Source organism: Mauremys mutica, chromosome 17, assembly GCF_020497125.1.
Source record: "Mauremys mutica isolate MM-2020 ecotype Southern chromosome 17, ASM2049712v1, whole genome shotgun sequence".
NCBI classification, from domain to species: Eukaryota; Metazoa; Chordata; order Testudines; family Geoemydidae; genus Mauremys; species Mauremys mutica.
Window position 1 is genome coordinate 24,290,384 of NC_059088.1, and position 17,571 is coordinate 24,307,954.

A 17,571-nucleotide genomic window follows, 5' to 3' on the forward strand; every position below is an offset into this window, starting at 1 on the left:
GACCTTAAATCTATCTGCACTGCAGACGTGCTGGGTTTAACATCAGAACTGTAAATTCATGCAGCCTGCAACCGTGGGGCAGTATATAGGGTCTAACAGGTCATTCTCTTGCGTTGCTGACCCTAAGCATTGGAAAGTCATGCATCAGGCCCTGAAAAATCATGTTTGTTTGTTTTAAGTGAGAAACGTGGAGGAAGTTTCTTTGATTTTGGAGCCTTTCGGTGATCACTTTTTCAGCTTGCCTCTGCAAGCACAAAGGCCAGAACAGGGGTCGGCAACCTTTCAGCAGTGCTGTGCCGAGTCTTCATTTATTCACTCTAACTTAAGGTTTGTTGTGCCAGTCATACACGTTAACGTTTTTAGAAGGTCTCTCTCTATGAGTCTGTAATATATAACTGAACTATTGGTGTATGTAAAGTAAATAAGGTTTTTTTAAATGTTTAAGAAACTTCATTTAAAATTAAATCATAATGCCGAGCCCCCCGGACCGGTGGCCAGGACCCAGGCAGTGTGAGTGCCATTGAAAATCGGCTCGCGTGCCGCCTTCGGCACCCGTAGGTTGCCTACCTCTGATCTAGGTTCACTTGGTCCTGCTTAAGCGCACGGGGCTGGACTTGATGACTTCTCAGCAGTCCTTCCAGCCCTACATTTCTGTGATCAGAGAAGTACATCCCAGCTCTTGTCTCTCTCCAGTTGAGGGGCAGGGTGGGTGTGGCAGATTCATGGCACAGCCCAGGGTGGGAGGTAGAGGGGAATGTCAAATTTTAACCCTCGCCCTGGACAGTCCACGTGCTGACAGGGACATTTGCACATGTGGCCTGCTAGGCCAGCTCACCATCTCCCTAGCGAGCAGAGTGGTGAATCCCTGCAAGCCTCGGTAGCTAACTCGCCTAGCTAGCGTGCTGCCTGTCTCCCGCCGGGAGCTAACAACTATTTCTGGGGCTCCTCTCGCTGCACCATGTGCTTGGTTTTCTTGGCTGGGTCATAGTCGGTCTAAATTTAGTCTGATCTATTTCGACGCCTGTCCCCTGCTCTGTGTGTCTTGCGAACGGGAGGGGGTGAGGGGGAAGCTGCTGAGGGAAAATGGCAACGAGGGGGGTGGAGAGAGATCAAGACTCCTGGCCCCGGGGTGGAGTGCATGGAATCAGCACGGTCCCTTTCGCTGCAAGAGACGGCATCTTCTCCTGACCCTGTCTCCTGGAACGTACCCTCGGGGAAGCACGCGTCGGGGTCTGGGAATGAGCACTGCAGACCCAGGTGGATGGCACAGGCCGCCTGGCTGGAGTCACCTTGCTGCTGCCTGGCGTAAAGATTTGGCTGGTAAGAACACCGGGCTGGTCTTCGAAAAGCAGACCTGCCTGGAGGGCTGCACCCTGGCTGTTTTGCTATTAACCCTCGCTAATTAAACCCTATGTCCTGTGAGCTAGGTAAATATCATCAGGGCGGAGGGGGGCGGCCACGGAGGTCATGGGATTTGCCCAAAGGAATTCGTGTCAGAGCTGAAGCGTGGGGCAGCCGGCCCAAAGGGAGGGAGAGAGGGAACGGCCATCAAGTCATCCTGATCGGAAATCTCCTCTCTCCTGTTGGTCTCACAGAGAACGTGCTCTGTCCATGCTTGGTACTGGCCGGGAGCGGGTTGCTTGGGGAGAACGGCGGGGGGGGGGGGTGCTGTATTATACCCAAGGCTTCCTAGGATGAGCTGGGGGCGGGGGTGGTTCACTAGCAAGCTGAGAGCTCAGATGGTCCTGGAGAGCTCGGCGTGGCGGTTCCCCCTTCCATTCTCAAAGCAAGCGCGGGGATGTCAGCTTGGTTGTTGGCGGCAGGGAAGGGGGCTGCTGTGTGGGGCGGGCAAGGCTGGCTGAGGGGAGGGAGGGTCTGTACGAGGGTGGTGGAGGAAGGGGCATGCGTAGGGGAATGGGGATGGGGTGGGGTTAGGGAGCATCTGGGATATGGCGGAAAAGGAAGGGGCAAGTGGTTCGGAGCTGCCGTGGATGTGGGTGGGGAGAGACAGGGTCTGCGCTAGGGGCTGGTGACAGATGGGGGAGCAGTGGATTCGGGCGGGGGGGGGTCTGTGCTCAGGAGGGAACATGTCACGGGGGCGGGGCACAAGGGGAAACGTCGGCACGCGGGCCGTGGGGGTGGTTAGGGTTCTGTCCCTTTCTGAAAGAGGAAGCAGATTGGCACGTTGGCCGGGGGCACTGTGTGTGGGGAAGGCAGCCGCAGGGTCAGCCTTCTGGGCGTGTCTGGTCCCCGGCTCCAGTGCGCTCAGCCAGAGCCCCTGCACCAGCCACGGCTGCCTGGCTTTAGCAAGGCGGGGACACGGGGGTGATGAGAAAGTGAGGCCGATCTCTCCCGCGACTTATAAAGAAGAGTCAAGAGAATGAAATCTAGTGAAAGCTGCTGATCTCCTGGGGCCTTGGGGGAGCCTGTGGGGTGTGTATCAGAGCCCTGGAACTGGGGGAGTCTGCGGAAGATCTGTTCCAAGTGGACAACCCATTGTGGCAGAGGAAGATGTAGAAACCAGAGCCTTTGCCCCTGCTCTAACCACTAGACCACACTCCCTCCAGGTCATCCCAAATTTGAGCAGCCTCCTCCTCATGCACGTGAAGTGCCCTCCAGTTCTCATGTGCGTATAGATTCTGCAAATCTCATTGGAGACAGGGGCCGGATTCTGATCTCAGCGTAAATCCAGTATCATGCTGTGGAAGTCAATGGTGTTTTAGTGGTTGGAGTCAGATCAGAACTGTTGAAAGCGAAATTCCAGTAACACCTTAAGCAGACGCAGCAGGTGCACTCAGCAACGTTCTCTCTCACGTTCAGTTTGTGCAGGCTCGGTTATCAGTGCAACAGTTTACCCAGGGAACCAGAATACAAATCACTGGCATTTTATTACCTACTTGAGTTCCATTCTTCACGAGATCACAGGCCTCTGAGCCTGGCTACTGGATATGATGAGAAGGATGTTTGGAGGGGACAGATCTTTGCCCTTCTTCTAGAAACGCTAACCCTCACATGCCCTGTGAGGTCTTTTATCCCCTTCCTAGAGCTCGGGAAGTGGAGGCGATTAGCCTGAAGCCACACAGCAAATTAGTAGTAGACGTGGGAATAGACCTCTCACTCGCTGTCCTCTAACCCCTAGACCCAATTCCTTCCCTGATCTGAGAAGAGAACCCAAGAGTCCTGACTCCTAACCCCCCCCTTGCTCTGACCGCTAGACTCCACCAAGCCACGTGCATTCTGTTGGATTCTCCCAGGCCCTGCCAAGATGGTCTCACTTCACGTGTCTTGAGATCAGATCTCCATCGCTGGAAGTCTCCGTGCCGAGATGCTTTAGCCTAACCCAACCTGTCGGGCTCCACAGTGGGGTAAGCGGGTGACGTGTGATAGGCTGGATGTCACACGAGCTGATCTCCCGGCCTCCAGCTCTGTGAATCAGAAGCTTCTCTTACTGGGAGGCTCTTGTGGGAGGGGTGATGGCAAGGCCTGGGCCCCGTCCCGTGGGCGGAGCATGTGGCGGGTTGGCTATTTTTTGGTGGGGAGCGCTGGGTTGATCATTAGCTCCGGCAGCGAACCCAGAGGGAGCTGGCAGATGCTCCCGGGTTGTTTATCGGCTTAGTCAAACACCCCAAAGTTCAAGCGCAGTTGCAACAGGCAGAGCTGGAGAAAGCGAATGCGAAAGGCTGGACCCGTTGAGCGAAGGAGGCAGAGGAGAATGAACCACCTGCTCGTATTCCTTCGGACCCAGCGCCCGTCCTAAGGGACAGAGGTACAAAGGGAGGCGACAGCGTTAGTGTCTCTAATGGGACAGGGCAAGGGGGATGACAGGGCCAGTTCCTAGGGCTGTGAGACAAGAGGATCACCATTAAGAGCCCACTGACTGAACCAAGCCATTATGAGTCCCGGGGCTAGACCAGTGCTGCTGATCTGAGAGGATCTGTCTGCTCTCGGGATAGTGGTGCTCTGCCTGTCTCTCATCCTAGCAGGAAGGGATCCTGTTGCAGCAATTGAGTGTGTGTGCGCGCGCGCGCACAAGCGTGCCTAAAAGAGACTCGTACCTGCTTTTGTAGGGGCGATAGACGAGCCCCAGTTGGAAAACGGGGGCAGCGAAGCAGATCTTAACCACCGGTAGCCGATCCACCCCAGGGCTGCCCGGGGGAGGACGGGGGGCAAGTGGGGCAATTTACCCCAGGCCCCGCAGGGGCCCCGCGAGCCCTGGCCCGGCGGCGGTCCGGGTCAGTACAAGCGCCGCAGCTCCCCTGCTTTTCCCCAGGCCCCCTGAATCCTCTGGGCAGCCCTGATCAACCCAGTGATCGCTGAGAGACCACCAGATCAGGCGTAGGGAGCAGGGATCTTTTCCCTTCAGTTTTCACAGCTGATCAGAGGCGTGATCGTTCCACCAGACTCTTCTCGACAGCTTTTCTTAGAGCTGGGAACGGTACTGTACTCCCTAAAGCCCGCATCCCATCTCCCCCGCTGCCTTCCCGCCCAGGGTCCAGGCCCATTGGCGGAGCAGCATGGTGGCGGCGGCAGTGTAGATAGATTCCACCACCCAGTGTCTGGGTAAATCTGCTGCAGTGCTTGTATGCTGCGTGTGGCCTGCGGCTCTCCGTGAGCAGTGAAGGAGAGGGTGCGGCTAGCGTGCCACGCCAGGACTCGGGAGAGCTGGGTTCTGTGTTCCTGACTCTGCGGTTGGCTTGATGCACCTCTCTGTGCCTGTGTCCCCTCCCCCATTTGTAAAATAGGGATAGCGATACCTGCCTCTACATAAACGGTTGTGGGATTGATGGATGTAAACCACTGTCTATTCTCGGAGCGATGAGGACTTCACAGGGAGGTGCATGCACCCATAATGACCAGAAATGGACATTAGAATCAGTCTACAGGTGTCCAGGACTGGAGACAGAACTTTCTCCGGGGATGGTCTGAGTTTGTGCTATGAATTCCCTCAGCAACCCAGGACTATCACAAACCTCACCCCTCTCCTGCTCCACATTTAAGGTGCATTTCTTGGACCTGGCCGTCTCTAATCCAAACGCACAGTGACAGGTATCTGCACATGCTTCTCCCCCTGGCGGGAGGGCGAGAGAACAAACCCTACAGGACTGACGTGTAGTCACGTTGCTTCCTGTCCGAGTGGAAGGTGCTCAGATACTACAGCAATGAGCATGGTATAAAAACCTATTGAGAACAGGATTTCAGACCCAGTATCCATAAGCCTATAGAAATCTAATCCTGGGTATACACATGCTCCAGACTTGCAGAGGCTGCAGCTCCCTCCTCCATTGCAATCCCATTAGATAGTTCTTGCTTTAGGACAGGTGTTGGCCAGAAGGACAGAGCGTATGTTGTTAATGAATGCCAAGGAGGTGCTGTTTTATTTTTTCCTTGGGCCAGATTCAAACCATCTCCCACCCCCTATCCTCCCCACCAGCCATTAATCTAATTTTATTTTTCCTGGCAGCAAATGCCTGGGGGTGGGAAATGTTCTAGCCATGGCTATGGTCCATCCAGCACAAATAATGGCCTGGCATTTAGCAGTTGTGACCCTACTGTCTCCAGAATCCTCTTCCCTTCACAGAAACTTTTACTTCATTTTCAGAAACTTGCAAACACTGCCAGTGTGAGCTGCTCCCAGAAGGGAGCGGAGTTCAAACTCCCACAGGCAGCTGGGCCAGTCAAAATTAAATGTGTGACCCTCTCTTTTAAGTAAAATAGAAGAACCTTTATTTACACATGCAGTATCTGTGCCTGTCACTACCCCGCGTACACTTGCACATCCCAGTTCATATCCGTGCATCTGTGGGACCGTCAGGATCACCAGTGGTCGGCACCCTGCAGTCTATTCCTTAAATCTAGCAGCAGGGTGGAGAAATTGCTAGTTTTGAGTCTAGCTGTTAGCTAAAATACCATGTGCATCCCCCCCACACCCCCATGGAATTTAGAGTGTTCCTTATCCCAGCCCAATGCATGAGACACGTGGTTAGACTGTTAGCGGGGTGTTCATGGTGCATTCCTCTACATCAGAGAGAGAGAGAGATCCCGGTGAAGTCAGACTCAAAGACATAAATGCAGGACTATCAACGCTATCTCCTGTATCTAGATTTTTGCATTGGCAGCCAGCATAATCCATTTCAGGTTCCCACCCACAGTAGACCCTAAAATCCAGCTTCTTTCCTAAGTAAGACCATTTGAACGGAAAATGAGAGAGGGGAAAAAAATCCCTTTGTTTCTAGAGAAATTCTCCCCTTAATTTTCCATGTGTGCATGTGACCGAGATGCTGTGAATCTGGAAAGTCCCCCTGGTTCTGGATACTAACTCGCTTATTTATGCGGACGTGGAGTCAATTTAGTGTAGAGGTCAACGGAGTGAAACTTACATAATAGATGCCTGCATGTAATTTAGCCATTGGAATAATGGTACCCAGGGACGTGGTGGATACTCCATCGTTTGAGATCTTTAAATCACGACTAGATGCCTTTGTTTCTAAAAGATGCATTATCACTCAACCAAAAGCGATGGGCCTGATGCAGACGTTACCGGCTGAGGTTCTCAGGAGCTCAGACTAGCTCATCACAGTGGTTCTCTTCTGGCCTTAAAAAAAGAAAAATCTACAACTCTGTGCTTCATTCCTTCTGTTTTCACAATGAGCTTTTCACCGGCTGGAGTCACAGCTGACGGCTGTTAGTAACGCATTCCTCTGTGCACCAGCAAAAATGGCACAGGCTGTACCTAACCTCGCATATGGGGACCGCTGCAAACAGCTGTCTGCAGATCCAGGTCCTCTGGATGCAAGAAAGGGCTGCAGCAAACGATCGGGCTCAGTGTCTTGTGGGGCTTGACAATGGAGCAGTGACCCTTTCGACGGGGAGCCGAGTGATTAAGTCCAGCGCAAGTCGCTAATGATCCAGTCTTGTCTGCTGTCTGGTTTGGGGGCCTACATGAAATGAGTTTGGCGGGTCTCAGTCCAATTTCCAGCAGCCCACTGTCCCCGCCACAAAAGTCAGCAGCCCAGTTTTGGTGCCCGTTGAGGTTAATCTAGGCATAGAGGTCAAGGACTGAGTGGACTATGGAGGATGAATTCCCCTCTCAGCCCCAGTCCCTTCAGATTAACATTAATGCTGCCTCGCCAATGCATGCTAGATAGCAGCCAGCCCATTTCTGCCCTCTCTTGCCACACGCACCATATCTGAAATTCTCTTTGATACCATATTTCTGTTTGAAAACATCTGAATTTCAATACAACTTGACAATTATATCATGCGCTTTGATAGTGGCAAGTTTCTGCCGAAGGATCCCAATGCACTTCGAACTATATAAATGCAGCCACTTCGGGGGTGGGACATCAGAGAACATTAGAACACTGGGATGGGGAGGAGAAGGCAGTTTGGACCAGGGAGAATCCCATATCACGTGCCATAGGGTCACTAATGTTCACACACAGCAGACAGGACCCTGTTATTAAGCTGTCTTCTAAAAGAGTCACACAAAGTAACTTGTAGATGTGTGTCTCTCCATGGGAAAGATGAAGATGATTTAGTTGGAGTTGGACTAGATGACCTCCTGAGGTCCCTTCCAACCCTGAGATTCTATGAAGAGGGTAGCTGAGCCTGCTGGATTTTGAACCTGCGGCACTAGGGATTCTGGCTATTTCAAACGTGAAGCTAAGGGCACCAAGCCATCCTGTCCAGCAGCTCATGTTAATTTATTTAGCCCAGATCCCTGTATCTGCTTTGCTTCCAGGGGAGCTGGTGAAAGAAAAGAAGAAAAGGGAGGTGCCTAATCCCCATTGGCTCTGGATGGATTGGAATGGGGAAGTCAGCCTGCAGTACGAGCCCACAGCAACTGGAAAGCACCTGCTTCATCCTCAGAGCACTCTTCCTTCTCCTCTTCTGCAGGCATGGTAAGGAGCTGAACATGCAGAGATGCCAGGGGTCAGCGGCACGCCAGCAGTGGGGATTCCAGTGGGAACGTGAGCAGCATGCACCTGCCAGAGGCAGGGGATTGCTGAAATAGAGGGGTGGGCATCTGCTAGCGTGGTGGCAGTTCCCCTAGAGAATACAAAGTGGTGGCAGGAGTGTGATGGCTCATTGCATCATTAAAAACAGCAATGGCCCGGCAGCATTTCCCTGATGCACCGGTTATCGGCGATGAAAAGGTTCTGCCGGGTCACCGTGGGAGCTTTGCCCCCAAATTCAGTAGGACCAGGGTTTTGCACTTAGTCTTTCTCCTTCCCCTCACCAGTGTGGGATTGCTCCCAACCCCTCTGGGAATCTGTAGCTTTGAGATCTTCCTCCTCCTGCAGTCCCTTGCCCAGAGGCTCCCTCCCTGCTCTCAGGACATGCTTGAGATCTGGCTTATTTTGCAATGCCCCAGTGCACCTCTGCCTCCCATTTTCCATTCCCTTGTGCAAGCTTTAGCCTTTGGGGAAGCTCCAGATCCAAGAGAACAGCATATTGCTGGTGGTCAGCCAGAGAATACGGTGCCATCTCTCGCACTGTGAGGAGGCAGTGCTGAGCCAGGGGAGAGTGGCCCTACTGAATTACCAACTCCGTTGCCTGCAGCACCCCAGTGGTTACTTATATGGTCTCCCACCGCAACCAGGCCCAGCCCTGCATATCTTGGGAGATCTCGCATACTCACCGCTCTCTAAGGCAGTGTAGTAATATGGCCTGGGACGGGAGGATAGAATGTTTTAACACTCTGTTGCCGCCTTTAGCCCAAGCAGTTAGCCAAGATTTGGGCCCTTTCAGGGTTGTTTCCATTAGGACGAGAAATCTGTGATAGGAGTCGGAGAGATTCTTGGTGTGATCTTGTTTGTTTACAAAATAAAAATAAAAATGTACAGAGAGTCCTCGTGCCGTGAGCACAGGAGAAAGAAGCAGCAAGCAGTTTTCTTGCGCAGAAATCCCCGTGTCTGCCCCTGTAGCGAGCCCTGTGCCCAAGAAGCTCAAAAGAAATCCTTCCGTCGAGCTAACGCCTCTTGGAGAGGTGGATTCACTGCAGCCACTGTGGCGTTTCTAGTGTAGACACAGGCTCAGGCTCACACCACAACTGCTTCTCCTGGCTTTCAGCCGCTAACATACACAGGTGGTGACTACCATCCTAACTACTGTGTTTGCAGTCAGGGAAACCCCTCGACCCACAGGGCTCAGGCTTGGTCTACACTACAAACTTATGTCAGTGTAACTGTGTTGCCCTGAGTGATGTCGTTATACCAACCTAAGCCCTGGTGTGGACAGCGCTACGTCTCTGGGAGGACTTCTCCCATTGACACAGTTACCGCCTGTTGGGGAGGGGGAGTGCCTACGCCGATGGGAGAAGCTCTCCTATTGGTGTAGGTAGCGTCTTCACTAAGTGTTACAACGATACTGTAAGTGGAGACATGCCCTTAGATCTGACCTGCCATGTACCTTGGGTGGGGGTGTCCCTCCATTGTTGGTCATTGTCATTACAAATGGGCTTAATTGCTCCTTCCAGCGAGGCACAAAGAGAGAGTGCTTGGCACAGCCATTGACTTTAACAAGGTCTGCGGCTGTCCTGGCATCCAAGGCCTCCTGGATGGTAGCCATTAGCCCCTTTCAGCAGAGTGGTGTAGCACTGACATCAGACGTGATGCCATACGCTCTGTCTCGCCACCCAGCTTGCTGCCAGTGTAAGATCCTGCGCTGCAATGCCGACTACGTGGCTGCCACCCTCAACCTGCGCGGCTCCAACAAGGACGCGGCTTACTGCAACGCCCTACGCTCCTACTCCCACTGCACCCGCAAGACGGCCCGGACCTGCCGGGGCGACCTGGTCTACCACTCTGCCGTCCACGGCATCGAGGACCTCATGATCCAGCACAACTGCTCCAAGGAAGGCCCCACCTCGCCGCCCCGGCCCCGCCCACCAGCACCCAACCACCAGGGCTTTGAGTCCCTGGACATCTGCAACTACGAGAAGAGCTTCCTCTACAAGCATGGCCAGTCCCCCACCTACCAGCACTGCGCAGCCTTCGGGGACCCCCACGTCCGCACTTTCCAGGATGAGTTCCACACCTGCCGCGTGGAGGGCTCCTGGCCTCTCCTGGACAATAACTACTTGTTTGTGCAGGCAACTAGCTACCTCGTGGCAAAGAGTTCCAACGCGACTGCCACCGGCAAGGTAACGTCACAGCCTGGGATTGGCTGCTGGGGGTTCCCCAGGCTTTGGGCGGCTGCCGTTGCATTCGCGGTGCGAGAGGGATGGAGGCTCAGAATCAAATGTAAGAACCATTCGTGCAATGACAGAAATGCTCTCCAGTTGCTCCTGGGCATGGGAAGGGGGCGGAATAGATTAGAGGAACAGATCTCAAACGGCGGCCCATGGACCACTTGCTGGTTGTCCATCTGCACCTGGCTGCGCACATGGTGCTGGCCCCTGCTCCTTAAGAAAAATACATTAAGTACTTTCCTAATGGGACTTTTCACTTGCCACATAGGGCATGGTAGGCAGCCCTAAGGGTGGGGCTTATGCAATTAGGAATGAGAGTGACGCTTGGGGTCAAGAGACCATCCTTCCAGCGGTCACCAGGTGAACAGTGGGAGGGGCTCATTCTGCCCTATGAGGTCCTCCAGGTATGGGTCCAGCCTGGGATTGTGGAAACCCTGTATTTCAGGGTTTCTCAAACAGGGGTCGCCTCTTCTGTAGGGAAAACCCCTGGCGGGGCGGGCCGGTTTGTTTACCTGCCCCATCCACAGGTCTGGCCGATCGCGGCTCCCACTGGCCGCAGATCGCTGCTCTGGCCAATGGGAGCTGCTGGAAGCGGTGGCCAGTAAGTCCCTCGGCCCGCGCCACTTCCAGCAGCTCCCATTGGCCCGGAGCAGCGATCTGCAGCCAGTGGGAGCCGCAGTCGGCCGGACCTGCAGATGGGGCAGGTAAACACACCGGCCCAGCCCGCCAGGGGCTTTCCCTACACAAGCGGTGACCCCTGTTTGAGAAACCCTGCTGTATTTGGATGTACAGCAGGGTTCTCAAACTGGGGGTCGGGACCCTTCAGGGGGTCACGAGGTTATTACATGGGGGGGTCGCAAGCTGTCAACCTCCACCCTAAACCCTGCTTCACCTCCAGCATTTATAATATATAATAAAGTGGGTTTAATTTATAAGGGGGGAGGGCGCACACAGAGCTTGCTGTGTGAAAGGGGTCACCAGTACCAACGTTTGAGAACCACTGATGTACAGTGACCTGCCATGAGTCCTAAGAAAGATGATGGGCCGCATGGTAACTTCCTGATCTCTTACTACAACGTCAGCCAAGGGCAGGGCCCTACTGCGCTGGGTGGTGCACAGACAGACCCAGTTTCCCAGTCCCCAAAAGAGCTCACACTCTAAACAGCCAAGACAGATGGACATTGGGTGGAAGGGGAAACAGTTTTCCCAAAGTCTGGCAGCAGGTGAGTGGCAGAACTAGGAACAGAACCCAGGAGTCCTCAGTCTCACTCCAGTGCTCTGGATGTTGGACCAGTAGTTCTGTACCTTGACCTGCCTCCCATCTATCAATACGGGAAGGGCAGGGTGGTTGTTGGATCTCCTGACAGGTATCCAGGAGAGTCACAATCCCTTCCTCTTTCCCGTCTCCCCACCACGGTTAACCGGAACTAGACCATAGGGCCTCTGATCCAGCCTTGCTGCTTTCTTTTTGCCCTGCAGCTCACGATCATATTTAAGAACATGAAGGAATGCATCGACCAGAAGGTCTACCAGGCCGAAATAGACAACCTGCCGGCTGCCTTCGAGGATGGCTCGGTGAATGGTGGCGAGAGGCCAGGGGGGAGCAGCCTGACCATCCAGGAACGTGCGCCCGGGCAGCACGTGGAGATCCGGGCTGCCTACATCGGCACCACCATCGCCGTGCGCCAGGCGGGCCGGCAGCTATCCTTCTCCATCCGGGCAGCCGAGGAGGTGACACGGTCCTTCACCGAAGAACAGGACCTGCAACTCTGTGTGGGCGGCTGCCCGCCCAGCCAGCGCATCTCCCGCAGTGAGTGTCGCCACACCGGGATTGCCACGGAGACGGCGCGACTGCTGTGCAAGGAGAAGCTGCCGGTGGAGGACGTCTACTTCCAGTCGTGCGTCTTTGATGTGGTAACCTCGGGCGATGCCAATTTCACCCTGGCCGCACATGGTGCTCTGGAGGACGCAAAGATGTTCCACCCAGACGCTGAGAAACTGCACATCTTCCAGACTGGGGCGGGCTGCTGTCTCATCTCCTTACCCTTCCTCCTTGGCATCGTCACCTCTAACCTCTTGGCTATTCAGTTGCGCTTTTAACACTCCTTGTCCATCAGGTACCAGGTACTGTAGCTGCTCTGTGACATACAGACTGGAGTGAGGTGGACATCAGCTGAAAGGAAACGGTGCCCTATCTAGAATCTGCTATTATGGGGGTGGAACCAAACTGGCAAAAGGCCCTGGTCTTAGAGAAAAGGCCTGGAAATAGCATCTCATGCTTCCCATTCTCCAACACGCTGAGGACTGGATTAGTTGAGTTTTGTTCTGCTCCTGAGCGTTAATGGAATTTTCCCATCGTGGGTTCTGATTTGTATTTTTTTTTTTTAAATAAAAGTGGGGAATCTGTTGCCACATGGGAAAAAGCCATGCAGGGACTTAACTTCTATTGTCTCGCTTTTTTTCTGATCACGTGTCTGAAACCCGGAGCGTGGATCCTCTGAGCTTCTGCAGCGCTTCTGCCAAGCTAGTTGTAGCACACAAGATAGGTAATTTGCAGGACCCCTTCTTGCTTTTTCTCTACCCAGCATGCACTTCAGTTCCAACATACTTGTAAACAGACTCTTGCTCAGGAACCTGCTAGAGTTAGAAATGATGGAATCCAGGCTGGGGTCAAAGCTTTTGGATGGCAAAACTTGTTGATTTGTAGCTTCAGACATTCTTGTGAGAGCTGCTGTGGAACCACGTTGGAATGAAGTAGAAAGCAGTAAGATGGTAACCAGAATGTCTTGTTCAAGGTTTGAGATTCCTTGAACCACTTGAGCTAGGAACAAATATTTTTCTCTTGTATTCTCATTGTTTAGACTATTGGTATAATGCTAACTTGCCAGCTGTCTGCAAAATGTCAAATCTCTGAAGTTTCACTTTAAAATTGTCATCTCAGCATTGCAATTTCTCTCTTTTTGGCACTAATCTAGGACTGAATATAGCAAGTCCCAGACTTTGGACCAGTGTTGAGTTTCAACAATACAGTATAGAGAAAAATCCATCTAATTTTCCCCTTTTTTAGCCCAAGCTTGATCTGTTATTCTGTCTCCCATAGCCCCACAAAAACCCAACCAAAGCCACTGGCTTGATTTCAAGAGTAAGATTAGTAATGTGATAAACCCCAGAAGCAGCAAAGGCCAACGCTATCAGATTGCATCACTGACTAGGTAAAATATTAAGGAATGTACATAAATATTGCCGTGAGACTGAAGTTAAATGTTTAATATATTTGAGGTTTTAAGAGACGTGTATAGAGTTCTATTTGTTAACAAATATTTTCCATATACAAAGACTTTAAAAAAAAAAAAAAGGATTCATCTGCTAAACAACTTTGCAATTCTTGTCCTGCTGAACTGTGAGAGGAATCACAGAGCTTTGATCCTACAAAGATGGCATTCGTAGAAGAGAACAGTCTTTGGGGGAAGGCTGGTAGGATTTGCAAACATTGTTGCATGAAAGAATTTTTAAAATAGTGTGAGGGAAGGCTCATCAAACCGTAAAAAACAAGGTTCGTTTTTATGGCTCATGTTTCAAGCCATATTTGGTTTATTTGTCTAGTCCTGCTTTTTCATGGCTCCTCTGATCAAAGTCACAGGAAAAGGTATAGTCTAGGGAGCTTCTAAAGTACTTCTCGCTCACACACTGTCCACCATGTGGTGTCAACCGTAAGAGTTTCTCCGTTTCTTGTACACCGGCATCGTTGATCCATGAACGTTTGACATTAAAGGTGTCTATTTTTGAAGTCCTCATTTCCTGTCATCTGTCTCTTATTTCCCTGGTTGGCGTGCAACAGGTGAAGATAATTATATCTTGTATTCCACCCCATCGCTCCTTTCATTCCAAAGCACTTCATGATCTAAATATACACACCAGGGCACTGGGTGTGGGAGGGAATAGCAGTGGATACGCTCACACTCCACCTACAACCAAGCTCCGCCCACTTGTGATACCAAAATGGGGACACCACTTGCAATAGATTGTGTGGATCTTCAGAATGTAATCATTGCTCTTTTTCTTTGCCCCCCGTAAAACACTCATGCCAGTGTTAACACGCCTCAGAAATGGATGAAGGCCCTTCACACCTCAGAACTGTTGTTTCAGGCTCTCTGCAAATGCAGGCAGACATTCCTGCAATGGTTAACATTTGGTTTGCATTTTCAAGGTTCTCTTTGCAAAGATAAGGGCCAGAATCTTATTTTATTTATTTTAAAATGAACATTTAGATTCTGGAACACGTTTCATCGTGGCTCCTATTTTGTAATCAGCTCACTGGGCGACTGTGACCCAGCCCAATTAGGTCCCTATAGATACGGAATTTACTTCACCCATTATTAAAATGCATCCACCTCTGGAATGGAACGCAGCAGCTGTTTAACAGCACACAGCAATGCTGCCCAACGGCCAGGAAACAAAGAACAACACAGTATCTAAGTGAAGTGCCAGGGGCAGTTTTAGGGATGCAGAATATAATTACCCAGTAGAATTTGAGCTACGATACAGCAGCTAATGAACCTATTACTGGGGAAAGTGACAATGGCTCTTTCAGGGACCCCAGGTGATCAGGTCCTCAGTTTAACATCTTGGCTCCTCCAGACCTACTGGAATCTGGTTCCCAGCTCTGGCCTCTTTGCACCTCTCCAGTGGCATAATGGGGTAGAATGGCCTTCTGGGAACAGCAACCAATGCAGAAGCAACAGTGGCAACCCTGTGCTGCCCTTGGGCATGGGCATGGCAAGGGAGTCGTGCCAGAGAGGCTGGCCTACTCTGTGTCCCTTAGCACTGTGCTGAGGCATTGGCTCTGTACTGAGAGGGAATAAACCATGCACCGGCTACTGCCCCAATACTGCCCCAGTCTGCAGCCCCCTGGCTTTGTGAGACTCTCATATCCAATGCCAATCCTGCGTCTCTCAACCTTTCCCTCCCTGCCTGAGAGATACAAACTACAGAGCAATCAAACGTCCAGATGGCACAAAGTACCTGCCCACCAGCGCCCAGTGCCTTGATCTGGTTTCGTTTACGTCTGCTGAAATTGAACCATTTTCTGAGGCCTGATCTTTGGCCTGTTACTTGACCAGCAGAGGTCACTCTTTGATAAGAAATAGCACTGATTCAAAGGCTACTGGAGTTGACTGGGGGAAGGGGTGGGCGCAGGGCCGGCTCCAGCTTTTTTGCCACCCCAAGGGGCAAAGGGGAAAAAAATAAATAAAGCCACAATCAGCGGCACTTCAGCGGCTGCTCTACCGCGCCGCTTTTATTCTTCGGCGGCAATTCGGCAGCTGGTCCTTCCCTCTGAGAGGGACTTGCCGCCGAAGACCCGGCCGTGCCGCCCCCTTCCATGGGCCACCCCAAGCACCTGCTTCGTTCGCTGGTGCCTGGAGCCGGCCCTGGATGAGGGAGAGCGTTTCCTTCGATTTCAGTGAGCTTTCGATCATAGTACTAAAATACACTCCAAAATACAGTACGCCTGCCAATTAGCACCGAGCTTAGAGCTGATCTTCAGCAGGGAGGGGCAGAGGGGTGGTATTAGGGGTCATCACCTCGCCCTGTCACATCTTAATTGTGCACTTCACATGTACACGGCATCATTTATCCAAAGCAGGCATTGAAGCCGTCCACCCCACGTCTCTCAGAGGTGAGCAAATTTTACCCCCATTCCACAGGGAGGTAAAAATCAAAGTGAAGTGACCTGCCTAGAGCGAGCCAGGGAGTTAGTGGCATTGCTGTGAATGAACCCAGGAGTCTTGACCCCTCGGTCACAATCCGCCTCCCACAGCAGGTAATAAAACCCAGGAGTCCTGGTCCACTGATCTACCCACTAGATCACAATCTCTCCCAGCATGCAACACAGAACTCAGGGAGTCCTGACCCTCAGTCACCTGCTTTATTAGGAATTCTCTCTCTCAAATGCAGCATAAGATTGGGAAGTTATCATTCGCATAGCACCAAAACACGGTATACAGTTGAAGGACCAACAAAAAAAAACCCATGTGTTTTCCATATGTCAAAGCCACCGAAGCAGGCAAACAAAAGTGACTGAGTGGTGATGAAGGGCACGCACCTTGTTAGTTACAGGAGCACCCAGAGGTCTGAGTCAGGCAGCTGGGCCCTGATGTGCTAGGCCCAGTATAGGCACAGAGAAGACCAACTTACATTCATTATTGTTTGTTTGGGTCTTTTCCTTTTAACATTACGTCATGGGAACAGCAGTGATTGATAGCCGCCTCCCCCCCGCCACCCCACCCCCGCCAGGACAAGTGGGAGCTTTCAGGAGGCAAGGAATGGACCAGGTCAAGGAGCCGATCCCAGCAGCAGGATTTTACACGGAGGGAGGAGAGGGACTGGGTGATGGGAGGATACTACAGGAACATAGCAAAGTGCAATCTTACCAAGAGGGAGGGAAGCAAGGGACGGGACTCTTCAGGCCTGCTCGTATGTCAGCGCTCCCACCGATCTCAACGGAAGCAGCACCAGTGACATGTCTGGGGCAGTGACCAGAGGAGAAGAGACCTGTCCACTGCCAGCAGATTTCACGCCGCAGTCAGAAGCTGCGCCGAGGCCTTGATCCAAAACCCCTTGAAGCCAATGAGAGCCCTTCCATCGATGTCAATGAGCTTTGGATCAAGCTCTTGGTTTCCTAGCGTATGTTGCATGAGAGGACATCAGGAGCATTGGCTGATGTTTTACAAAATGGCCACAAACTCTGGACAGCCTCCATTTTCGGACGCCCGACTTGAGACATAGGAACATAGGAACTGGCAGACAGGATCGATCCCAAGATCCATCTAGTCCAATTTCCGGACTCCAACCATGGTCAACAACCGATGCTTCAGAGAACCCCACAGTCAGATAATCTGTCCCCCTACATCAATTCTCCTCCTGATCCCTAAAAATTAGAGATTGTCTTAAACCCTGCATCGTTGAGTTTAACTTCCCTTCCAGAATTTCCATTAGCATTAGCTATTATACAACTTCAAGGGGGCTGATTTTCAGAGGTATTCACTATCTCCAGCTCCTAGAGACTTCAGATGCAATGTACTCGGCCAAGGTGTCTCCAACTGGACACCCCAAAATAGAGCCCTTCAACTCAGAAGTCAGTCTTGAAAAGCTTAACACAGGTAGCTTCAGTGCGCCTTCAGTGCCAGTAACACACAGGCTTGCCTGACTTCATATGTGCTGCAGCCAATGCTGCAGCATGTGCTATTAACTAGAAACAGGCCCCAAGATACAGAATTCAGACCCAGATTTTCCCAAATGTTCAGAGGGGTGAACCCAGCATTAAATGGGTCCCAGAAATATATGGGAAACCAGTAACTGTGTGGCATTAGCTAAACAGA

At 51.9% G+C, this 17,571-nt stretch overlaps 1 protein-coding gene across 2 annotated transcripts; it reads left to right on the forward strand.

Moving 5' to 3' along the window:
- The first annotated feature begins 3,657 nt into the window (after window positions 1–3,657).
- Window positions 3,658–13,695, forward strand: HJV (hemojuvelin BMP co-receptor). Of its 2 annotated transcripts, XM_044990668.1 has the most exons (4): window positions 3,658–3,766; window positions 7,742–7,901; window positions 9,642–10,144; window positions 11,672–13,695. In XM_044990668.1, the coding sequence occupies exons 2-4, from the start codon at window positions 7,808–7,810 to the stop codon at window positions 12,290–12,292; spliced, it is 1,218 nt and encodes a 405-aa protein (XP_044846603.1). In that variant the 5' UTR covers window positions 3,658–3,766; window positions 7,742–7,807; the 3' UTR covers window positions 12,293–13,695. The 2 variants fall into 2 exon arrangements, with proteins under 2 accessions (XP_044846603.1, XP_044846604.1); XM_044990669.1 differs by lacking the exon at window positions 3,658–3,766 and having other exon boundaries at window positions 7,608–7,901.
- The last annotated feature ends 3,876 nt before the right edge of the window (window positions 13,696–17,571 follow it).

What these genes read in the sequence shown, in the direction of transcription:
- HJV (XM_044990668.1), top strand. Translation starts at nt 7,808, where the DNA reads ATGGGGAAGTCAGCCTGCAGTACGAGCCCACAGCAACTGGAAAGCACC. An exon ending in TCTCCTCTTCTGCAGGCATG is followed by an intron (nt 7,902 to 9,641) that starts GTAAGGAGCTGA and finishes CTCGCCACCCAG; the next exon opens with CTTGCTGCCAGTGTAAGATC. An exon ending in ACGCGACTGCCACCGGCAAG is followed by an intron (nt 10,145 to 11,671) that starts GTAACGTCACAG and finishes TTTGCCCTGCAG; the next exon opens with CTCACGATCATATTTAAGAA.